Genomic DNA, 24,119 nt, shown 5'->3' on the forward strand with positions numbered 1-24,119 from the left:
TGAGTTGGATTCTGAAGGCTGCTACTTCGCTAAGGTTCGACACTCTCTTTTAAAAGTTTACATTTAAACTCAGGGGTGGCGTGTGTGGGGTTCTTCTCCCAAAGGGAAAGGGCGCAATATTTTCCATCTTAATTGACGCCGTGTTCCTGGGAAACCATCCAACATGGCTAAGTCCCAGAAAATGGCATCTGTGAAAATGTGACCCTTTCTCATTCCAGGTGAAATGCACCTGACTCCACTACACGGAATCCTGCAGCTAAGGCCGAGTTTTTCCTATTTAGACAAAGGTGATGCTAAGCACAGGGAACGCGAGGCTGCTAATGAGGGTAAGCAATTTATGGGTGTCATCTTTCAGAGATGCAAATGGGCCCTGGGACAGCCCCCGAAAACACAAGGAGAGGCTGACACCCTAATCCAGGGGTCTGCAACCTGCGGCTCTCCAGATGTTCATGGACTACAATTCCCATCAGCCCTGCCACTTGGCCATGCTGGCAGGGGCTGATGGGAATTGTAGTCCATGAACATCTGGAGAGCCGCAGGTTGCAGACCCCTGCGCCTAATCCACGCTATGCGGTTGCACCTGGATTTGACAGTTGCTTCAGAAATAGCGCTGTGACTGTTAGTGTCAGGCTACAGTCTGGGAGATACAAGTTCAGATCCCCTCTCTGCTACAGAAACTCACTGAGCTGGAGCCATTCACGCTCTCTCGACTTCACCTTCCGCTCGGGATAGTTGCAGAGGACCAGGTTGCAAGCCTCCGTGGGGCTCTGTTTTATTGTTTGTTTGTTTGTTTATTTATCGATTGCATTTATAAACCGCCCATCCCTGAAGGGCTCTGGGCGGTGTACACAAGGCCAGACACAATATCATATATGATTGGCCAAATAACAATACACAGAATAAGTAAATTAAAACAAGTTAAAACAATTTACAGAATTCATAAAATAAGCAGCATCAGTACAATATATATACCAGTAAGATTATAAAAGTATAAGAAGAAAAGCTGGTTCTAAATGTCTAATTAAACCATAGCTGTGAAGCATTTAGAAATTGAGCCCTCTGCTTTTGAAGAATGTTGACGTTCCAAAGAATGGCAACACTGAGTTTTGTGTTTTCTTGTCTCTTGCAGCTGGGGACTCGTCCCAAGATGAAACGGAAGAAGACGTCAAGCAAATCACTGTATGTCCGAATGATTTCTTCAAATATTTTTGGCCTTCTTGTCTGTCTGCCAGCATTCCTAATCACACTAGTCATTTCACGATATTCTGGTTTAAGGGTTCGAAACATTTTGGTTCCTGAACTGTTTGGGTTTATAGTGTTTGGGTCTGGCACAGGGGATACTGTAGAATCTCTTGTTCAGCGCATGGTTTGTGGAACTGTAATCCTGGCAGCTGCTGATCTACATTATAAAACTTTCAGGTGAGGTTTTCCCGCCCTGAATCGGAGCAGGCTCGGCAGCGTCGGGTTCAGTCTTACGAGTTCTTGCAGAAGAGGCAGGCGGAAGAACAGTGGGCGCACCTGCATTATTATGGTTTACGGGTAAGTGGGTGCGTTCTTGGACCCTAAACGTTCCTGGTTGTTTCTTCCTTTTGAGGGGGTGGCCCCCTACCCTAATATTCGTTACTGTTTTGAAACAGCAGATCAAAACACAAATGCAGGTCTGACTGAGAAAAACAAAACAGGTTTCAATCCAGAGGTGGGATCCAGCAGGTTCTCACAGGTTCCCGAGAGTAGGTTACTAATTATTTGTGTGTGCCGAGAGGGGGTTACTAATCGGTGATTTTGCCACATGATTTTTGCCTTAGTTACGCCCCTCCTCTCAGCAGTAGCGCTCAGAACTTGAAGCAGTCTAGCAGGAGGTGCACCGGCGTGCATGGCAGCCTGTGCCTGCGTGCATTCGTTTCCCGCCACAGCCCCGCCCAGGAATGCCTGATCACGCCCCCGTCGTGCCCCGCCCAGCCCCATTGGCGCTACGCCACAGTTTGAATCCCACCACCATGGGAACCTGTTACTAAAATTTTTGGATCCCACCACACCCCCCCCCCCCCCCCCCCCCCACCCCCCCCCCCCCCCCCCCCCCCCCCCCCCCCCCCCCCCCCCCCCCCCCCCCCCCCCCCCCCCACCCCCCCCCACCCCCCTCGCCCCCCCCCTCCCCCCCCCCCCCCCCCCCACCCCCCCCCCCCCCTTCCCCCCCCCCCCCCCCCCCCCCCCCCCCCCCTTCCCCCCCCCCCCCCACGCCCCCCCCCCCCCCCCCCCCCCCCCCCCCACCCCCCCCCCCCCACACCCCCCCCCCCCCCCACCCCCCCCCCCCCCCACCCCCCCCCCCCCCCACCCCCCCCCCCCCCAACCCCCCCCCCCCCCCACCCCCCCCCCCCCCCACCCCCCCCCCCCCACACCCCCCCCCCCCCACACCCCCCCCCCCAGACACCTGTGCTTTAAACTGAGCCAACGTCTTTTAGTAAACTTGACATCCCTAAAAATAAGAATCGTCTTTTTTTTCTCCTCACATGGAGCCAATTATGCTTCGATAGTCTTTTAAAACTTCTTGGGTGCAAACGCTTTACAAAGGCAGACCGTGTGGATTTCCGCTCCGCCAAGGTTGTGGGTCTTTGCCGAGATGCTCCCATCCAGTTGTCTTCTGCTTATGGGTGGTTGCAAATGTTTGATTTTAACTTTTGGCTTTTGTATTGTATTTATTATTTACACTGTCAGCTGCCTAGAGTTCCTGTAAGGTGGAAAGGGATTTTATCAAAGCAGACCTAATTTGTGAATTCAAAATGTTGGGTTTGGATATTTTTTATGTTTTCTAGTTTATATTGTAAGTGGTCTTAAGCTCCATAAGGAAGAAGAGCAGCAGTGACGTAGTGGTTAAGAGCAGGTGCACTCGAATCTGGAGGAACCGGGTTTGATTCCCCGCTCTGCTGCCTGAGCTGTGGAGGCTTATCTGGGGAATTCAGATTTGCCTGGGCACTCCCACATACGCTAACTGGGTGACCTTGGGCTAGTCACAGCTTCTCGGAGCTCTCTCAGCCCCACCCACCTCACAGGGTGTTTGTTGTTGTGAGGGGGGAAGGGCAAGGAGTTTTGAGTCTTAACATATATTGTGCGCCGAGACCTATTTGCCTCCGAATGGTATCAACTTATTAAATCAAAAATCCACTCTCTAGGTTTAATACTTGTAGATCTCTGTATGCTGTCACCCAGAGAGATTCTGCAAACCTTAAAAAGCAGACTTCTAGAATACCATATCTTGTTGGGCCAAGCAAATAAATCATCCCCTTTCTGTCGGAATAGTACCAGAACAGGGGCACATAGCCAAATATCTTGAACTATTAACTGAACCCCAACAGAGATGGATTATTACAAGGGCCAGATGCAATATTTTTCCATCGGCCATTACAAAGGGTCGCTACCTATCTATCCCTCTCCAGGATCGGGTCTGTCCACACTGTAAAAACCAAGTGGAGGCTCTTGCTCACATTATACTTGACTGTCTGAGATATGTGGGTATTAGGAATTTCTCTCCTGGGCGGGTCTTAGACAAATCTGAAAGAGACTCTGACAACTCTGTTGTGGAGCTTTTGTTAAATAACACAGAGGCCATTCTCTTTGAAAAAGTAGCAAAATTTCTTTTACAAGTGACAGAATTTTCTAAGTAACGTCCAATGCTAGATACAGTTTATCTGTCTGTGTTTTGAATGTACTTTTGATTTGTACTTCAGAAATGTCTGCAATGCTCTGGAGCCTCTTTTAATATGCCTAATAAAGGTTGTTGTATTGAGTTTTGAGTCCCTTTGAGTCTCCCACAGGAGAGAAAGGGGGGATATAAATCCAAACTCTTCTTCTCTTCTTCTTCTTCTAATAAGTGTTGTAAATAAATACATGAATACTGAGGCTATGTGCTTTTCCTTACAGTGAATATTTGATGATGCTGGTGCCTCCGAGTGTTGTAGAAGAGAAGTGAGTACTCTCGGTGTCTGGAATGGGCACTAGCTTGTTCTGCTGTCTGGAGAAGACATAGCTTTGCAGTTCCTGAATTTCTCATTTTCCTCACCCGAGTCGCTCGTAGACTTCTGAGGTCTATCATAGCAGTCTCCTTTTGTGATCTTTCTGGGCCTAAATACCCCACCCGCATTTCTTATTTTTTTTAACGGTGCCACCAATGAATGAGGCGCTTGAAAACTAGCCTCTGTCCTCTAGGAGCTTACAGTCAATCACTTAGGTGGGAGGTGTGGGAATCGGCAGGGAGGAAGATACTGTTTTCATTCCAGTGACATATGTTTAAGGGGTGAGGGCTGGCAGGTTTTCCACAAGACGCAACCCAGTGTAGGCCTAGTGGCAGTTCCTTCCCTTCCTCTTTCCTCTGTAGTTCAGCCTTCCTTCTCCCTGCTGGAGGTTTCTTCCGTGCTGTGGTGGTTTCTAGCCTCCTTCTGCTTCTTTGCTCTGTTGCATTCCCTAAACATTGAGACTGGGCTTTGTTGTGTTTCCTGGCACGTGCCACGCTGCAATTTTGGTTTGAGGTGTTGCAGGTCTTTGTAAACTTCTTTGCTAATACGCAGGGAGAAACCAGTGGCTCCAAGCAACGTGCTGTCTATGGCTCAGCTGCGGACGCTGCCCCTTCCCGATCAAATTAGGATCTTGATGAAGAACGGTATGTCTTTTGGTGTTTCTGAACCTGGAATATCTTTCACCTTGGGGTGGAAATAAGGGAATCCAGGAGACCAGAGGTCATTCCACCTTTATCAGCCTGCTGTAGGCCCCTTTGGACTGTTGACACAGGATGATGAGCTCAACCACAAAGCATGGAGCCAACCATAAAATGGCAGGAAGTGAGGTCATGCATTACTCCAGTGGCAGGGGCTGATGGGAATTGTAGTCCATGAACATCTGGAGAGCTGCAGGTTGCCGACCCCTGTGTCTAGTACATGGAGTAATATGTGTATTGCTCCAGAAGTAACTCTGTAATGTTTCAGGAAGGAGCTGTGTTTAACAGGATGTCTTTTAAATGAGCTTTTTTTGCAAGTATATTCTTGCTTATTGCAAAGCTTACCTTCAGCCACGCAGGAGAGATTCTTGTGTTGAGTTGGCAGCTGCTGCTGAAGCAACTTTTTAAAAAGTCTGCGTTGGGGGGTGGGGCATTCCATTTAAAGAATTAAAAAGTGAACAGTTAATTAGATTCCTTGTAAGCCAGACAGCCCAAGAAAAATCTGTGAGTCCTAACAGCCAGAGACTAATTTAGAAGATGCACAAAATAAAGATTCTGTAGGTGCCAAGTTGGAAAACATTACCTAGTGGTTGGAGGATCTCAGCATTGGAGGCTTTGTTTAAGGAAACGGTACAGTCCTTTGTTGGGCACGGCATTTCCCCCTGCAACGGCTGCATTTCTAGAAATCTATTGACAGCTTCCTGTGTCTTTGTTTTTCCTTCTTTTCAGTGAAGGTCATTCAATTCGCCAACCTCATGAGCCTGTTGGCTTCTGGGCTGGATCCAACTGCAGCCTTGCGCAACATACAGCAGGTGGCGATGTTGGTGCAGGGAAACTGGGTTGTGAAAAGGTAAATGCGTTTTGTGGTGTTGGTTTGCAAGGATATAGCCCCCAGAGAACAACAGTGCTTGCGTGGCTTTTTCATGCTCTTAAAGTGTGAGGCGGAGCTCCGCATTTGCAGGGGCTCATGGAACGTAAAGGCACGGGGTATTCCCATGAGCTGCGTGCCTGCCAGTTGTGCTTCGTGTTGGACAGCATCGGCTGCGGGAGATGTGCTGGTCAGGCAAATTGATGGGTTTAGATGTCCAGACGATGGCTGGTTTCTGGGAGCTCTGGCTATAACTAATATTTCAAATACGTATATCTATATACATGAGTTTATATCATTGTTCATATTTTTTATATTTCATTAGTTATAAATACAATCATTTCTTGTCGACTACATCCAACAGGTAAATTCAACTTATTTTTTAACAATTATAACAATTATAACAATTGAATACTTACCTTAAGGATGTTGAACTGATGGGAGAGTATGAACTAAATACTTACCTGAATTAATACAGATGACCCTGAATCTATTTGTTATAATTGTTAAAAATAAGTTGAATTTACCTGTTGGATGTAGTCGACAAGAAATGATTGTATTTAGAACTAATGAAATATAAAAAATATGAACAATGATATAAACTCATGTATATAGATATACATATTTGAAATATTAGTTATAGTCAGAGTGCAACAGTAGTGGTAGTTCTATTATTATAATATTTACTGTTGCACCCCCTTTTCTTATGTGATTTCTGGGAGCACCAATCCTTTGGAATGACCTGTAAAGCTATGTGCGCTATGTGCCGTCTGACATCCATTTCGTGGACCAAATTATAGGCTTCGAGGCATGGAAATTCTCTGTTGTTGGTCGAACCTACAGTGCATTTCCAGAGTTGTGTTATGTCACTCCTAACTAGTGGCGATCCTATGAATTAATGACCCCCAGAAGACCCTATCGTTAACTGCCTCGCTCAGGTCTTCAGAACTGAAGGCTGTTACTTTCTTTTATAGAGACAAACCAGCTCATGTTGGCTCTTCCTCTTTTGCTGCTGCCTTCCAACTTTTCCTGGCATTATTGTCTTTTCTGATTAGAAACATTCAGTATAACATAACAGCTAAAGATTTGGACTAGATCCCGGCATGCCTTGGTTCAAATCTTCCTCGCTGTATGAGGGTGGTGTAGGGGCTTGCACATACCGTTGTGCTCTGAGGGGAAGATGAGAAGAAGCAGGATCAGAATAAAAATACTCTTTGGTTCCTGTGGTGTAAAAACCGCAGCATTTTTCTTGGGAGCGTCTGGGTAGCAGGTGCGTAATTTAATTGGCACCGCTCCCTTACATCCAAATGAAGAAAGCAGCCGCTGGTCCAAAGCTGTGATTGCATTTTGTGGTCCTGTTAGCCCAGTGATGGTGAACCTTTTTGCGACTGAGTGCCCAAACTGCAACCCAAAACCCACTTACTTATCACAAAGTGCCAACGTGGCAATTTAACCTGAATACTGAGGTTTTCATTTAGAAAAAATGGTTGGCTCTGAGGCGTGCGTTACTCGGGAGTAAGCTTGGTGGTAGCTGTTGGCTTTGCTTTGAAGCAACCATGCAACTCTTCCAACGGGTGAATCACAACTCTAGGAGGGTTTACTCAGAAGCAAGCCACATTGCCAGCAACTGAGCTTACTCCCAGGTAAAGGATCGCGCTTTAGTTCTTTGCATGAAAATCAGTGGGATTGAACAGCACTTAACAGGGTTACCTATACTGCTTCTCCAAAACTAGGTCTTAGGTTTAATGCTTATAATCGAGCCCAGCGGCCCAGGCCAGCCTAGATGTGTGTGTGTGTGGCGGGGCGATTTCCCCCCCACATGATGAACTCTGTTTGTGCGTGCCCACAGAGAGGGCTCTGAGTGCCACCTCTGGCAGGTTCGCCATCACATGTTAGCCCATCGAGCCCCAGCATTTCACACCCTTCTGATATACATATATTTAACAATTGGAATTGAAAGGACTCTTGTGTAATATGGCCTGAATGCCGTTCTCATCATTGTGAAACCCTGGAAGCTTTTATTTCTCTGGGAGGTCGGGGTTGGGCGGCTTCAAGGCCGCCGCCACAGAGTAATGGCTGCTGTTGGTAAGCACCCCTTAATAAGTTTTTCTCTGTTTTAATTTACAGCGACATCCTCTACCCAAAGGATACCTCCAGCCCACACAGCGGCGTTCCGGCAGAAGTTCTTTGCAGAGGAAGGGACTTTGTCGTAAGTGTTGATGGATCTTCTTTGGCGACTCTTGAAAGCCGTTTGGTTAGATACGCCTTGAAATGCTTCCAGCCCAGAAGACTGCTCACCCAGGACTGTGTTACTCACAGGGCATTCGAATTGGAGACAGTTGTATTTTGGCACTGTCCTTCGCTTCTCACCTAGAGGTGATCTCCATTTGATATAGGTGACCAGTCAAGTGCCTGTTTGGGCAGACAGTCTGACTGCATTGGCTGTCCAGGGTCTTGAGGTGGAAAGAGGTCTTTCCCAAGACCGGTTGCTTGAGGCCGTTCTGCTGGAGGGATAGGAGGATTGAATCTGGGGTCTTACGCATGCCGAGCTCCACTCCTGGCATATGGCCAAGGAAAATCCAAGCCGCAGTCAAAGGCGGGCATGCCTCATCTAGAATTGTACAGCAGCTCGATTTAATTCTTGGAAGCTCATACCACAAAACCTTGTGAGTCTCTAAGGGACTAATTGGACTTAAATCTAGAAACGTTGGACTGCTGGTCTGTCTTGTTCAACCTTCTGTCTGCCGGCCAGCCTGATCCTTCAGGGAGGGTTGCAGAAAGCAGGCAAAAGATGGATAGAAAAACTTCTGCTCCTTTTCCCTGAATGGTTAGCCAGAGGTCATGCACCCGCTGGACTCAGATTGCTGGGAGGGTGCTTAAGAACGCCATGCTGATTTATTTTGGACAGTTTCTTGTCAATCTTGGTGGTCATGCGCCTTTTTTTTGTAAGATGGTGTGTCTGTCTCTCTTTGTTCAGATGTGGAAATTTACGCAGGACCGTTGGGTGGTACGGAAGGAAGTGGCCGCCATCACCAAAGTGAGTCCTCTGCGTCTGCCCCTGGTGCTTTCGAGAAGGCCAGAGCCTCTTCTGACTTGTACGCCTGATCTCAAAACAGGGTTTCGCCTGTACTTTCCCCAGTGGCACCTCCCGACACTTGACAGGCCAACCCTAACGAATGGAGATGGTTGCAGATAGTATCAAAAAAGAAGTCTGGTAGCTTTCTGTAGTCCTGCGTGTGTGTGTCTGTTCTGACTGAAAGTGCATGCATTTTTTCAGCAGTCATCCTGGCTGTAGTTTCGAATGGGCTTCTAGTGTTTGGGAGGTGGGATTGTCTGTAGGGCATATGAACATAAGAACATAAGAACAAGCATCTGGATCAGACCAGAGTCCATCTAGTCCAGCTCACTGCTACTCGCAGTGGCCCACCAGGTGCCTTTGGGAGCTCACAGGCAGGATGTGAAAGCAATGGCCTTCTGCGGCTGTTGCTCCCGAGCACCTGGACTGTTAAGGCATTTGCAGTCTCAGATCAAGGAGGATCAAGATTGGTAGCCATAAATCGACTTCTCCTCCATAAATCTGTCCAAGCCCCTTTTAAAGCTATCCAGGTTAGTGGCCATCACCACCTCCTGTGGCAGCATATTCCAAACACCAATCACACGTTGCGTGAAGAAGTGTTTCCTTTTATTAGTCCTTATTCTTCCCCCCAGCATTTTCAATGAATGCCCCCTGGTTCTAGTATTGTGAGAAAGAGAGAAAAATGTCTCTCTGTCAACATTTTCTACCCCATGCATAATTTTATAGACTTCAATCATATCCCCCCTCAGACGTCTCCTCTCCAAACTAAAGAGTCCCAAACGCTGCAGCCTCTCCTCATAAGGAAGGTGCTCCAGTCCCTCAGTCATCCTCGTTGCCCTTCTCTGCACTTTTTCTATCTCTTCAATATCCTTTTTGAGATGTGGCGACCAGAACTGAACACAGGACTCCAAGTGCGGTCGCACCACGGCTTTATATAAGGGCATGACAGTCTTAGCAGTTTTATTCTCAATTCCTTTCCTAATGATCCCCAGCATAGAGTTTGCCTTTTTGCCATATGGTCCTCCTTTTCTCCTGCTTTGATTTTCTGTGACCAACTGGAGAGTCAAACCGCCACTTTTTTGCTCCGCTAGCGCACTAACCTGTGCCTACCAGTTTATGGCAACCCTCGCCCTCAAGGAACTCAAATTCTCCTGCCCTAGCTTCCAGCAAAAAAAGATTAGAAACCTGTTTCACTTTCTCTGCAGTGGAAAGGAATGTCAAACGTAATCAAATCAGCCTCTGTGCGCAGCTAGCTAAATTGCCCTGCAGTTTTTTCCCCCCTGAATCGCTAATCTGAGGACTGAAACGTGCTTTCCTCCAGCTGTTTGCGAATGTGTGAATGTGCTGCTTTAAGCACACAGCTGTGTTGCTGGGAACCAGGCACAGAAGCAAGATCCGGCAGGTTTGTGCCGCAGTGCCAGGCGTGGGAGGTAATTGTGCATTTTTTCGGCTGGCTCCTTGCTGAGCCACACCCACCTTGCGAGCGCCTGCGAAGTTTGGCGCTTCCGTCAAAGTTATTTGCGTGTGACTTGTTTTTCCAGCTCGGCCCAGAAGACGTGAAGGACTTCTTGGAGCACATGTCCGAGCTACGGATAAACAAAGGCTGGGAATTCCTGCTCCCTTACGACGAGGATTTTGTCAAAAAGCATCCTGATGTGGTTCAAAGGCAACAGATGTTGTGGACGGGCATCCAAGCCAAGTAAATTACTCTCCTTCCCCTCCTCCCCTTCAAATTATTTTTCTTGACCCCTCTGTTGGGATCCCGTGGGATCCGGTGAAAGTATAATAGCTGGAGGGACCCAAGAATTAAATTTCATTTGTGGGGGTCTACGTGAATTCCCTTGCTGGCACGTTGAATAATGAATTATTGTCATTTTTAAGCATAATGTTTTATGGATTTCAAGTGTTTACTACGTTTTTGGCATGGTTTTATAGAATGATGGAAACTGCCCTTAGCCTCCAGGGAAGGGTGGTGAATAAATCCAATAATAATAATTATTATTATGAAAACCTTGTCTGTATTGACAGCCCCTCAGTACTGCAGAAAACAGGCGCATCCCACAAATCCTTAATTCTGCAAAAGGTACCCCATTCCTGTAAGCAGTGCTCCAACCTTTCAATCTGTCCAGAAGCACAGTCACAAAGTCTGAGTACACAGTCTTTTGCATTCAGTCTTACATGATTTGCAAAGAGTTATCAGCAATCGCTTCGTGTTAATATAAAGAAATTAAACGCTGCCTCTTCTTCCGGTCATAATAATCAAGGCAAGTGTTTTCGATGACAGTATGTGAGTGCCTTTTCCCCCACAGATTGATTTGTTGCTCCCAGCTACTCTTGAGTAAAGCACAAAAATACTCTTGAGTAAAGCACAAAAATAGGTTTTCCTATTTGAAATTAAGATGAGCGACTCCGTTTTGTGTGTGTTTTCTCCTCGCCGTTTCAGGTTAGAGAAAGTATACAGCTTGTCCAGAGAGCACATGGCACCAAAGAAGCAAGCAGCGCAGACTGGTGAGTTATAAAAGATCCTCGCTGGAGAGTAGGTCAGTAGAAGTAGCTCTAGAAAAGGATGTAGCAGATTGGAACTAGATTCATTGTGGATGCGTATTGGACAATACATACATGCATGCATGCATGCATGCATGCATGCATGCATACATACATACGTACATACATACATACATACATACATACATACATACATACATACATACATACATACATACATAAGCCTTTATTGGCATAGTCAGAAAGAGTTACATAAATCGGGAACAATTGCATGAATACATGATAGATAAAAGGCCGCACGGGGAGCACAGCAAATACGTTCTACTGGGAACTCTCAACTATCTCCGCAATGAAATTGGCGACCTCTTCACAAAGACCGGGGTCCGAGTTGTTTAACAATAGAGATAACCTAGTCAGATCAGGCAGCCCAGATTGGACGAAAAAATGTAAGTTGGTATATTTAGATCTGATGTTATAAAATCTGGTGCAGCGCAAGAGTTGGTGAGTCAGGGTTTCAACCACATTAAGTTTGCAACTGCATAACCTTGCGGATTTATCTAAATTGCTGAACCTACCCTTTAATAGGGCAGAGGGAATAACGTTAAAACGCGCAATGGTAGGGGCTCTCCTTTCACGGGGGTTCGTTAAGGTATGGAGGTAATAGGCCATACGTCTCTGCTCAAATGGAATTAGGAGTTGTGTTGGGGAGCAGGTTTGTTTGGCTGCTAGATGTAAATTTGCAAATTCTAGATCTAAAAGCCGATCTCTGAGCCTATCGTACGCTTCTGAATAGGACATTAGGTAGAGTGATTCAATAGCCAGGCCAATGGAAATAATCTTTCTCTCGATTAGAGAAAACCAGGGGTTAGCCTGCATGTATTGGACAATACTAGGGACGTAGCTAATTATTTCCCCCCCCCCCCACATTTCCTCCCAGTGCTATTGGTTAAGATTTTTTTTTAAAGATTCTTAAAAGGGCTGGAGCATCTTCTTCATGAGGCAAGCCTGAAGAATCGAGGACTTCTCAGTTTCAGAAGAAAAAAAAGATGACGAATGGGGAATGTAATTGAGTTATATAACTTTTGAATGGGGTGGAGAAAAGCGAGCAGAGAGATTTTTCTCCCAGAATACTGGGACCCCGGGCGCTCGGCGGAATTGACAGGCAGTAAGTCCAGGAGAAGCGGAAGGAACTGTTTCTTTACTCTAATGATTATTTAAACTGATCAATTTATTTAAACTGCGCCGTTCCCTGCCGAAGCAGGTAGTGATGGCTGAAAGCATAGATAGCTTTAAAAGGGGGCTAGACCAATCCGTGGAGAAGTTCATCAAAGGCGACTAGCTGGAGTGAGCCAAGGGAGCCCCCCCTTCCAGGGGAAGTCAATCTTGGAAAGCTAGTGCTGGCTGGGAGGCAACCAGGGATGCCCTCTGTCCCCTTCCTGTTGTCCCTACAGAGGCAGCTAGTTGGCCACTGGGAAAAGGGATGCTGAAATGCAGAGACTTCTGGTGTGAGGCAACAGGGCTTGTCTTAGGACCACATTTGGTGTGGTGCCCCCCACCCAAGAAGCAGGGGTGTGTGTATATATTGTTCCCCCTCCCCAGTTTTATCCTTCCTATAATCTGTGAGGCAGGCTAAAAGAAAGGGACTTGCTGAAGATCGCCCTGCGAGGACTCAAGTCTGCCCCTCTCTGGCCTTGATCCAACATTCAGTCTGTCACTCCACACTGCCTTTGGGAAACAAGTGAAGTAGACCATGAAGGGCCAAAGGAGGGATTTTTTCCCAAAACTGAGTCATGTCGGGGGAGTCCCAAAGATTGAAATGTCCAGGAAGAGGTCTGGAGGGGCTGCCCCGGATCTCTCTGATGTGGAATGTATTTTATCTTTGCATCTGGCAGCTGCCCCCTTGCTGGTTTCCGGGGAGCAAAGGGTCAACTTGGCCAAGGGGAGAGTCAAGCAGAGCTACAGCCAGTTGGAGCAAGACTTGCAGAAGCAGAGGGCGGAGACCCAACCCAACGAGGTCGCCTCCCCGGCGGACGTCTTTGGGGTCCGAATCAAGGAGGAGCCGCTGAGCGACGAGGAGCCGATGGACACGTCCGCCTGCGAGAGCCTCAACAATGGGCTGACCAATGGCATCCATTCGGAAGAGAACTCCATGGACTCTGTGAACGGACACTTGGGGGGCCAGGCGAGGCTCTCGCAAGAACTCAGGGCCTTTGTGATGGCGACCTTTAAGAAACAGTTTGTCCTCACCCTGCGGGAGCTGAAACGGTTATTTAACCTCCACGTGGCCAGCCTGCCTCCTGGGAATCTCTTGTTTAGTGGCATCTCAGACAAAACGTTGCAGGACGTGGTCTTGGATATCGGCTGCAAACAAATAACGGTGCCTGTGAGTATGCCGTTTCTTTTTATTGCCGTCGTCGATTGGTCTGGAAAGGAGTGGCTGACCTGCTGTGATGTCACAGAAGGCCTGTTGTAAGGGAGTGGCAGTGTCACAGAAGGGGGCGTGGACAGCCTTGAGCTAGGCCACTCCAAGGGCCCAAATGGGAATTCAAAGGCCAGCTTACAGAACCATCGAGTTGGAAGGGGCCGAACAGGCAGGATCAGTCTCTAAAGCAGTGATGGCAAACCTTTTCGAGGCCGAGTGCCCAAACTGCAACCCAAAACCCACTTATTTATCACAAAGTGCCAACACTGCAATTTAACCTGAATACTAAGGTTTTAGTTTAGAAAAAACGGTTGGCTCCGAGGCGTGCGTTACTCAGGAGTAAGCTTGGTGGTAGTTGGTGGCTTTGCTTTGAAGCAACCGTGCATCTCTTCCAACGGGTGAATCACGATCCTAGGAGGGTTTACTCAGAAGCAAGCCCCATTGCCAGCAACTGAGCTTACTCCCAGGTAAAGGATCGCGCTTTAGTTCTTCGCATGAAAATCAGTGGGGTTTAACTGGGCTTAACAGGGTTACCTACACTGCTCCCCCAAAACTAGGTCTTAGGTTTAATTCTAACAATCGAGCCCAGTGGCCCAGGCCAGCCTAGATGTGTGTGAGAGGGTGGGGATGGCTCTGATTGCGCGTGCCCACAGAGAGGGCTCTGAGTGCCACCTCTGGCACCCGTGCCATAGGTTCGCCACCACTGCTCTAAAGCATAGGTGTCAAATTCGCAGCCCTCCAGATGTTATGGACTACAGTTCCCATAATCCCCTGCCAGCATGATGCTGGCAGGGGATTATGGGAACTGTAGTCCATAACATCTGGAGGGGCGCGAATTTGACACCTGTGCTCTAAAGCATCCCTGACATGGGTTCGTCCAACCACTGCTTGAAAACTGCAAAGGACTTGTGGTTTTACTTGTTCAGCCACTTGTCTGCACTCCAGGCGGCGTTTGTGGGTTACTTTTGTGATAGATAAAAAAATAATTCGTTGTTCCTGACACAAGCTGTGGGGTGTACTCAAACCATCAGCCTGAGTTGTAGAAAAGCCTTGTGGCACAAACAGATCCTTTTTCTCCTTCCTATTTATTTTACATCCCGCTGTATCTTGAGGGCTGGGGCAAGCTGGAATTTTCTCCTCTCGGCAGCCCTGCGAGGTAGATTAGGCTGGGAGAGAACGGCTGGGCCAAGTTCACCAAATTAGGTTGACTACCCGGCGGGGACTTGAATCTGGATCCCTCTTCTCTTCGTTCAGCTCTTGGCTACACCCCCTATCTACACCAGTGTGTCACATCTTTTAGCGTTGGGGACTTATTGCTAAGTGATCATCTTCCACTCAATGTAACTTTTTCATTTGAGGTAAAGACCAATACAGAGGACCCCACCAACTTTAGGCATCAGAAAATAACATGGTCACCTCAGGTGGCAGCTGCTACAGAAACACTACTTAGCTCTTTTACATTTAATAAATTAAAAGAGAATATATTACAGGCTGACACACCAGAACGTGGAATACATCACTTTGAACAATTAGTTTCAAATTTAGCAGGGGAACTTCAAGCCATCTCCTCGACCAAATCTAAGGCTGTAAACGGTCATAGAGAATGGTTTGATCGCTACTGTATTGAATTTAACAACTTAATACGATCATTATATAGAAGTTACCGCAGCACAGGTGAGGAAAAGCTACTCAGCAATATAACCCAACTGAAAAAGGATTTTTTTTCTTGGCTACACCGCCTAGCCTCTAAGGGATAAGGGAGTGTACATGGATGAGATTGAACAGTGGTTCACCTTGGGGTCAGGTGACTTCCTGTGTCGGATTTAACCCTTCCTTGCCATTCAGTGGATGCTAAAGTGATGCCCCTTTCACTTCCTTTGTTGCTGCAGTATGGATTCACTCTTAGGTGCAGATCTAGGTATAAACCCTGGACTTTTAAAAGCCCAGGACTTTTTAAAAATCTTTTTTCCCCAAACAAGGTAGCACAGCTTTTGGCTCAGGGTTAAGGCTGCTGGCTGGACTTATTTAGAAGGAAAAAAAGAAGAAGAGTTGGAATTATATCCCCCATTTCTCTCCTGTAAGGAGACTCAAAGGGGTTTACAATCTCCTTGCCCTTCCCCCCTCACAACAAACACCCTGTGAGGTAGGTGAGGCTGAGAGAGCTCCAAAGAACTGTGACTAGCCCAAGGTCACCCAGCTGGCGTGTGTGGGAGTGCACAGGCTAATCTAGTTCCCCAGATAAACCTCCACAGCTCAAGTGGCAGAGGAGGGAATCAAACCCTGTTCTCCAGATTAGAGTGCACCTGCTCTAAACCACTAACCATTACACAAACAGCTCAGTTGGGATAAATTTATTGATTCGGGTCGCTGATGCCCCTTCCAGAGGGTGCAGCTCAGGAACTTTGCCTTCTCTCTTTGCGCTGCTTTTCCCCTCCAGGCACCCTTTTAAAATCCCATTTTGATGATCTTAAAAGGCCTGGAACGTTCTTTGAAGGAGACAGGTTTCTCAGGATGCCGCGATGCCTTGCCCAGTACGTGCTTGGTTCTGTTGCTGTTTCAAAACCTGCAGAGCTCAGTGGGTGGGGTCCTGCTACCACTTTGATTTGGTCTCTGCCCGGGGCAAAGCCGCACGCCGCTAACTGGAACGGAACAGGCACCGCCTCAGAGCGGCCGAGGGTTGTTGTTTTTTTTACGCAGCAGTAATTTTCAGGTGTGCCAAAAGGTAAGGAAGCAAAATACTCAGGACTCAAAGACAAGGGCGTATCAGAAGCAAGATGCTCCTTTGGCCAGGCTGCATTGTCGTGGGTTTGAAGGGTGGGTCTCTTTGGCCAGGAAGATTGTAGCCCCCTCACCAACAGAACTATGGCCGGGTAGATTCCTGTAGTTCTCTGGCCATTCTGTACAAATGGGCAAATTCTACAGCTCCCCGCCTGCAGGTTTATAAGCCAATCTTGGTCTTTGGAAAACTAGGATTAGCTCATTAAATGAAATGCATTTCTTGGCACTTTAGCCAGGATTAAGATACTGTAACGTATCTACGGATTGCCAGATTTTATGCAACTGTTGTCCCACCCTTCCTGTAAGAAGCACAGGGCCATGGCTCTCTCCTTTTTCCATTTTAACTTCACAACAGGTAGGCAAGGCTGAGAGAAGTCAAGTAAGTGCCTCCTTAGATGTGCTTCATGGCTAAGTTGAGCACAGGTCTTCCCTGGTTGTGGTTCCCTACGCTACCTAAGTGTCTGTGCCTTGAGAAAGGGCGGGCGTTTTGGAAAGAGAACTACAAATTGTTTGAGTGGCAGAGGAGACGATTTGGCTGTTCTTTGAGGGAATGTGACCATTGTGTTGAGTGTGCCTGCAGAATTCTTTTCTCCTGGAAACCTGGACTTTGACATCAAAGAAGAAGAAGAGTTTGGATTTATATCCCCCCTTTCTCTCCTGAAGGAGACTCAAAGGGGCTTACAATCTCCTTGCCCTTCCCCCCTCACAACAAACACCCTGTGAGGTGGGTGGGGCTGAGAGAGCTCCGAAAAGCTGTGACTAGCCCAAGCTCCCCCAGCTGGCATGTGTGGGAGTGCCCAGGCTAATCTGAATTCCCCAGATAAGCCTCCACAGCTCAAGTGGCAGAGCTGGGAATCAAACCCGGTTCCTCCAGATCAGAGTGCACCTGCTCTTGGCCACTACGCCACTGCTGCTCCCTAAAAACACATAAAGAGCTATGGGCAGCATTTGGCTGTCTTTTTTACCACTCCCCTGGAGAATGCATTAATCTTGCTGCCAGGAAAGCACTTCGAAAATATTTCTAAGAGCCGAAGCCCAATAATTCTGACTGCCACCCCCTGTCTTCAGTTTCCCCCGCAGACTGCCACGTTGCCGGATGAACAAAAGGTCTTTGCGCTTTGGGAAGCGGGCGATGCCCACGACCAGGTAAGCCCATCGCCAGAACCGTTCTTCCAACCCAGCAGGGCACGGCTTGAACTTTTGGAGATACGTGCGCACGGAATCAGATCGAGAGATCTAAATTGCCGGGAGTCATATAATTCATTGGTTCGTTCCTCACATTTAGATACTGCCTTCCATCAGGGAGTTTGTGGTTAGGTTAAGTGTGCCTGGTTGCATTTGAGAGAACGGTGCCCACTACATGATCCGGCCTTCCTGCAACCCAGGGAATAGACCCCAAAGTTCCATTCTCCCACCTGTCGTTCGCTGGAAGCCTTTGGTCTGTTCCTCTGTTTCCTAAACTGTCACTTTTCAGAACTATTCCACCTGATCATCATACAACCGTGATCCCAACTTACCCCAAAACAGGGACCCACCTACCCTGTTTCCCCGAATATAAGACGTCCCCTGAAAATAAGACGTAGTAGAGGTTTTGCTGAAATGCGAAATATAAGGCATCCCTCGAAAATAAGACGTACCCTGTTTCCCTGAATATAAGACATCCCCTAAAAATAAGACATAGTAGAGGTTTTGCTGAAGTGTGAAATATAAGGCGTCCCCCGAAAGTAAGACATAGCAAAGTTTTTCTGTTTGGAAGCATGCCCGACAAACAGAACACAGAAAAATAAGACATCCCCTGAAAATAAGACGTAGCGCATCTTTGGGAGCAAAAATTAATATAAGACATTATATTCGGGGAAACACGGTATTCCTGTAGGTCTTTTCCTTTTTGTGTCCATGCTGTTTCCAATACAGTGCCGTGCTAGTTAATTTGACTGATGAACTGCCTTGAATGAAGTGCTAAAGCTATGGTGTATAAACCTGCTGAATGAACGGATTACCATTTTCCCCCCCTCAAGACCCTGTGAGGGAGTGTGTTCAAACAGGTCCGGTTGTGTTGTTTTATGTTCTGCTTGGCCACCATAGACAGAGTTTCTTAAATTAAACAGACGTTGTTGACCTGGTGAATGTGGGGTTGTTTAAGAGCAGCAGTCTGGTGGGTTGGATTAAGCCAGGCAGTGGATTAAGAACCTGCAAGCCTCGAGTTTTTTCAAGCAGCCGTTTCCTGGCTGCATGCTGCAAGAGGAAGCTACTTAAATGCAGAAGCCCAAAGTAGCCATCTACAGAAGAGGCTATCTATTGTGCCTCTCCCCAACGAGCTTTTGTTGACCCAGGTGACCAAAGGTTCTCAGGACACATCCCAGCTTCGTTTTTTTAGAATACATGTGGCTTTAACAACACTTGAAATTCCTTCCTTCCTTCCTTCCTTCCTTCCTTCCTTCCTTCCTTCCTTCCTTCCTTCCTTCCTTCCTTCCTTCCTTCCTTCCTTCCTTCCTTCCTTCCTTCCTTCCTTCCTTCCTTCCTTCCTTCCTTCCTTCCTTCCATCCATCCTTCCACCCACCCACCCACCCATCCATCCATCCATCCATCCATCCATCCATCCATCCATCCATCCATCCATCCATCCATCCATCCATCCATCCATCCATCCATCCATCCATCCATCCATCCATCCATCCATCCATCCATCCATCCAACAGAAATGCCATTTGAGCCTTGCACATGCACTAGCCTGGAGGCTACAAGGGCGATTGGATAGGATTTGCAGAGCTCAGCAGACTAGCCCCAAGAAGCAGGTTAAATTCTGGTACAGACAGGCAGGCCTTATGCAGATATCTGCCTCTCCTCCTGGAAGCTTCACCCTTCTGCTTCTGTGCGGTCGTCTGTGTGGAAACCTGAATTTGTGCTTCCTCCTCCCTTTCCCAGCATCGGCAGATTTTGCTCGAGGTTTTCTCCAGAAACTACCGAGTGCGCAGGAACGTCATCCAGAATCGGCTGGCCCGGGAATTCGGAGAGGATGTAGGCAAGCAGGAGGTGGATAAAGTGCTCAAGGTAAAACCTGCGAGGGTGGTTCTTTTTCTCAAAGTGGCAGTGCAAAGGTGCCATTGAAGAGTTTTAATTTTTCTCCCCCTCCCAAGTCATTTCTGCCTGTGGAATGTGTTTTTCCACGCTTTTCCTCACCATATCTCCCCCAGCGGCTTCCAACAACAAGATTAAGGAAGTCAAAGACTCAAAACAATAAAGAAACCACAATCCCTGTATGTGAAAAACATTGATCAGGCTTGTCTTGCGGCACCGGCGATCTGCATACATTTAAGTGGAAATCTCAATGGAAAAAACCGGTTTTCCCAGTCTTCCAGTAAATCTCATATGGAAGAAACTGCATGCTTGTGGTGCCCCTGCCAAGAAGGCCCTGCTGCTTGTGTGGACACCCACTAATCCTGCAGGCACCTGTGGAATTGTGACACAGCATAGTGCAGCCACAAGATGGCTGTCAGGAAAGGGCTGCTGCTGGGGAGGCACCCAGCCATAAAAGGGCTTACTGCCAGTCCCACACCAAAGATACCTGTGCCATGTTGGCAGCTGCTGGCAACATTTTTAAAGAGCTGCACAGCCAAACAGTGGCAGGTCAGAAACTGTGCTCAGCGAAACCCTCACCCGCTTTCTGAAAACATTGGGTGGGCACCCCCTGCTGTAGGGGAAGCAGCAGTGGTGTGGTTAAGAGCAGGTGCATTCTAATCTGGAGGAACCGGGTTTGATTCCCCGCTTTGCCGCCTGAGCTGTGGAGGCTTATCTGGGGAATTCAAGTTAGCCTGTGCACTCCCACACATGCCACCTGGATGACCTTGGGCTAGTCACAGCTTTTTGGAGCTCTCTCAGCCCCATCTACCTCACAGGTTGTTTGTTGTGGGGGGGGGGGGAAGGGCAAGGAGATTGTAATCCCCTTTGAGTCTCCTACAGGAGAGAAATGGGGGATATGAATCCAAACTCTTCTTCTATCAGTTGTGGTGGTGTGTGGAACAGCACCTCTCTAGAAAATCTGGGTGTATGGAGCAGCTGGAAATATAGAGAGTTTGAAACGGGTCACCAGAGTCCCTTTGATAGAAGCTACTACTATTCCCTCCTTTGCATGTAGAGTGAGAGGGAAAGGAGTGGCAGGAGAGGGGGCGAGCTGTGATCAGAGTGGACAGGTGACAGCATCTTCCAGGGTTCAGGGGGATTTGAATGTGACAGCAAGACAGAAGACAGACCACCGTCTGCAACGGAGACCCAAAACTAATACAGTTTTGTTAGGCATTTTAAAAAATTTAACCTTTAGAAGTTGCATGTGCGCATCATCATGTTTTGATCTAGAACTCTGGACGGTGCATCATGCATTTCGTCAACCCGTTTTGCCTGAAGCTGTACCCAAGGGTGTTCCCTTCTTGGTTTCGAGTTCTAATTTGCAGCGCGTAACCGACTGCAGCGGAGTTTCTCCCGGGGCGTGAGAACAACATTTGACAAAGATGAACGTTCGGGTCTGTTCTGGCCTGTTGAACAAGCCCCTGACCAAGAACCTCTTGAAGCTGACATTAGAGGTTTGGGGATGACATTGCTGGCAAGTTGTGGGGTTTAAGAGTAGGAAGGGTTCCGTTCAGGGTTGGACCCCTGCTCCGTCTAGGCCAGGGGTCTGCAACCTGCGGCTCTCCAGATGTTCATGAACTACAATTCCCATCAGCCCCTGCCAGTTGGCCATGCTGGCAGGGACTGATAAAGGTATGGTCAGGCTGTATCTGGAGATCCTGCAGGATGTAGGCTCACTGATCACAAACCTACATGCCACAAACAAACCTGGTTTTGATGCCAAGGCCTCTTCCCTTTACAATACAATACTATAAACCTTTATTAGCATAACATGTTGAGGCCTTTCCCCTTTGATGATGGATTTTATGGCTGGTACTCAGAGGCCTTTGAACGTGGGCATTCACTTCAGCCATCACGGCAAGTAGTCTTTGGCTGACGCCGCTCCGACAATCTCTTTCTGCCCCCCTCTAAAGCCGTATGTGCTGGTGTCCTTCACTGCACCTGCTGACAGTGAACGCCGCGGCTGATTTGCCCAGCAAATAAAGACGTGTTTCCTTTTGTCTGTCCCTGAATCTATCATCATCCACATTGGTTGAATTCCCTGAACTCTTGTATTATGGGAGAGGGAGAAAATTCTCTATCCACAGCCTTAGCCCCGTGCATGATTTTACAAACCATCTCCTGTTCTCACATCACTTTTCTCTATGCTAGTCTTTTTAAAAGGTGCCGTTTTTGTGTTTTCTGAGCACTGGGGGGCAAGGGGGAAGAATCACTTTAAGGTTTTAAAACATACTACCGCGTGGGGGTCTCTTCCTCTGATGAAATGAGATGCTGCGCTCGGCCACCATACTCACAGGAAACTACGCTTTGCATGGGTCGCAATCCAGTTTGAATGAGGCGCCATGCTGATGGCAGGTCCCGTAGGCGAGTGTTTTTTGCTCTGCAAGGCGTTTCAGTCGGGGCCCTGGAATTATCCGTTGGCTTGGCTAGACTTGGGAAAGGCTGACACAGAGACGGCGCGGCCCAGATGGCTGGGTGTGATTTTACTGACGTGTGCCCTTTCTGTGCTTTATCTGTAAATCTGCACCCAGACTGCTAATTAGTTAATTGCCCCAATTAGGGGGTTTGCACTTTCTTTCTGACGACTCTCCCAACCAGGTAGTTAGCCGGCTTTGAGATGCTGTTTTGAGCTTTCTGTAGGTGGTGGCGGGAACACCAGTGCAATCCGTGGCCTGCAGGCTGTGCAGCTGAAGTTGTCTATTCTTGGTGTTGTCCTGCATCAACACAGCTAGGTTGTGAAGGTTCAGTCAGTGGAAACTTGCCACAGACTTCTTCTAGTTGCTGTTCTGAAAATAGCTGCCTGTTTAACCTCCTGGGGAGAAATAAGCCCGTGCGAGGCAGGGATGTCCTTGGAGTCATACAGGTGACTCTGCTTCAGATCGCATATGGCAGTAGAGGAGAAAAGCGCACTGCTTGTCTATCGTATATGACAGTGATGGCAAACCTATGGCACGGGTGCTAGAGATGGCACTCAGAGCCCTCTCTGTGGGCACACGCAAACAGAGTGCCCCCCCACACATCTAGGCTGGCCTGGGCCGCTGGGCTTGATTATAAGCATTAAACCTAAGACCTAGTTTTGGGGAAGCAGTGTAGGTAACCCTGTTAAGCGCTGTTAAACCCCACTGATTTTCATTCGAAGAACTAAAGCGTGATCCTTTACCTGGGAGTAAGCTTGGTTGCTGGCAATGGGGTTTGCTTCTGAGTAAACCCTCCTGGGGTCACGATTCACCCGTTGGAAGAGTTGCACGGTTGCTTCAAAACCAAGCCATCGACTACCACCAAGTTTACTCCCAAGTAACGTGCACCTTGGAGCCAACCGTTTTTTCTAAACGAAAACCTCAGTGTTCAGGTTAAACTGCCTTGTTGGCACTTTGCAATAAATAAGTGGGTTTTGAATTGCAATTTGGGCACTCGGTCTCAGAAAGGTTCGCCATCACTGGTATATGATGTAGCCACTGAGAATCTGGACCGCCTTCACATTTCAGGCTGGCTTCTCGTCGTCACGGTTGCAGAGACAAAGAGGTTTGAGAACCCGTCCTTTTGGGCAGAAAGTGCTCTTAAAGGCTCAAGTGACCAAATGTCCCATTGACTATTTTCTTTTCCTACTGATAGACATTACGCAGAGGATATAACAACTGAACCATTTCCCAGTTCTCTCTGTTCCCATTCCCTACCCATTAGCAATGCATGCCTCTCAACTGGAGCATACAGATCTTCCCATTTCTGTAAAGGGTAACCAGTTAGTCACTTGAAAAAAAATAATAATAAGCTTAAGCCTCATTTAACATCATTGTCTGTTCCTGGGGTGCATGTGCAATGGCTGTTAGTTCCTGCCTTTATGGCAGTGATGGCGAACCTTTGGCACTCCAGATGTTATGGACTACAATTCCCATCAGCCCCTGCCAGCATGGCCAATTGGGGCTGATGGGAATTGTAGTCCATAACATCTGGAGTGCCAAAGGTTCGCCACCACTGGCAAATACTGTTACTGCTGAGCCACAGTTCTTGCTGTAATCTGGAGAACTGGGTTTGATTCCCCACTCCTCCACATGAAGCCTGCTGGGTGACCTTGGGCCAGTCTCAGCTCTCTCCACGGCTTTATGGTCTTTCTGCTGTGATCTTAATTCTAGTTCTGTGCAGTTAAGAAAAGAGTTACTTTGTGAGTGTGTGTATTCTAATGTTTCATAGTTTTTCTCGTTTTTCAGGATTGCTGTGTAAGCCAGGGAGGGATGTGGTATCTTAAAGGAACAGTGCAACAGCAACCATCGTGACACAGAATCAACTTTCTCATAGAGGAGAACAAAAAAAAAAGAAACAGACTGAAAAGCAAGGCAAAGCCCCTCCCCTTCCTCAAGTCTTGGGGCAGAGCCTGATGACCGCACAGCCTCTTGGATGTTGGGAGAAAAATTTTGGACAAACACCACTCATCCCTGTTAGGCACAGAGTGCAAAATGCTACCCAGTGAACAGGAAGAACAAACTCGGATTTTCGTGCACCACTACGGTTAATTTGGAACCCCCCACTATATTTTGCTTCTCACATTTGTTCGATTAACACAACATTCTATCCCCATTATGACGGAAGATCGTGGTCTGACGTTTTATTTTGTAACTAATGCCAATAAATTACAAGTTTACATTTA

General features: G+C 47.7%; 1 protein-coding gene across 1 annotated transcript in view; it reads left to right on the forward strand.

The window, feature by feature from the left end:
- Positions 1-24,119, forward strand: part of POLR3E (RNA polymerase III subunit E) — a 30,263-nt gene extending 6,144 nt beyond the window's left edge. The window contains exons 7-20 of the mRNA XM_048494197.1: positions 219-326; positions 1,130-1,179; positions 1,420-1,547; positions 3,895-3,960; positions 4,560-4,651; positions 5,435-5,555; positions 7,701-7,782; positions 8,551-8,610; positions 10,191-10,348; positions 11,093-11,157; positions 13,047-13,537; positions 17,423-17,500; positions 19,280-19,405; positions 23,683-24,119. Coding sequence (XP_048350154.1) covers positions 219-326; positions 1,130-1,179; positions 1,420-1,547; positions 3,895-3,960; positions 4,560-4,651; positions 5,435-5,555; positions 7,701-7,782; positions 8,551-8,610; positions 10,191-10,348; positions 11,093-11,157; positions 13,047-13,537; positions 17,423-17,500; positions 19,280-19,405; positions 23,683-23,748 — 1,691 coding nt within the window. The 3' untranslated portion in view covers positions 23,749-24,119. The remainder of the gene's footprint in view (positions 1-218; positions 327-1,129; positions 1,180-1,419; positions 1,548-3,894; positions 3,961-4,559; positions 4,652-5,434; positions 5,556-7,700; positions 7,783-8,550; positions 8,611-10,190; positions 10,349-11,092; positions 11,158-13,046; positions 13,538-17,422; positions 17,501-19,279; positions 19,406-23,682) is intronic.

Source organism: Sphaerodactylus townsendi, linkage group LG04 (genome assembly GCF_021028975.2).
Source record: "Sphaerodactylus townsendi isolate TG3544 linkage group LG04, MPM_Stown_v2.3, whole genome shotgun sequence".
In the NCBI taxonomy this organism is placed as follows: Eukaryota; Metazoa; Chordata; class Lepidosauria; order Squamata; family Sphaerodactylidae; genus Sphaerodactylus; species Sphaerodactylus townsendi.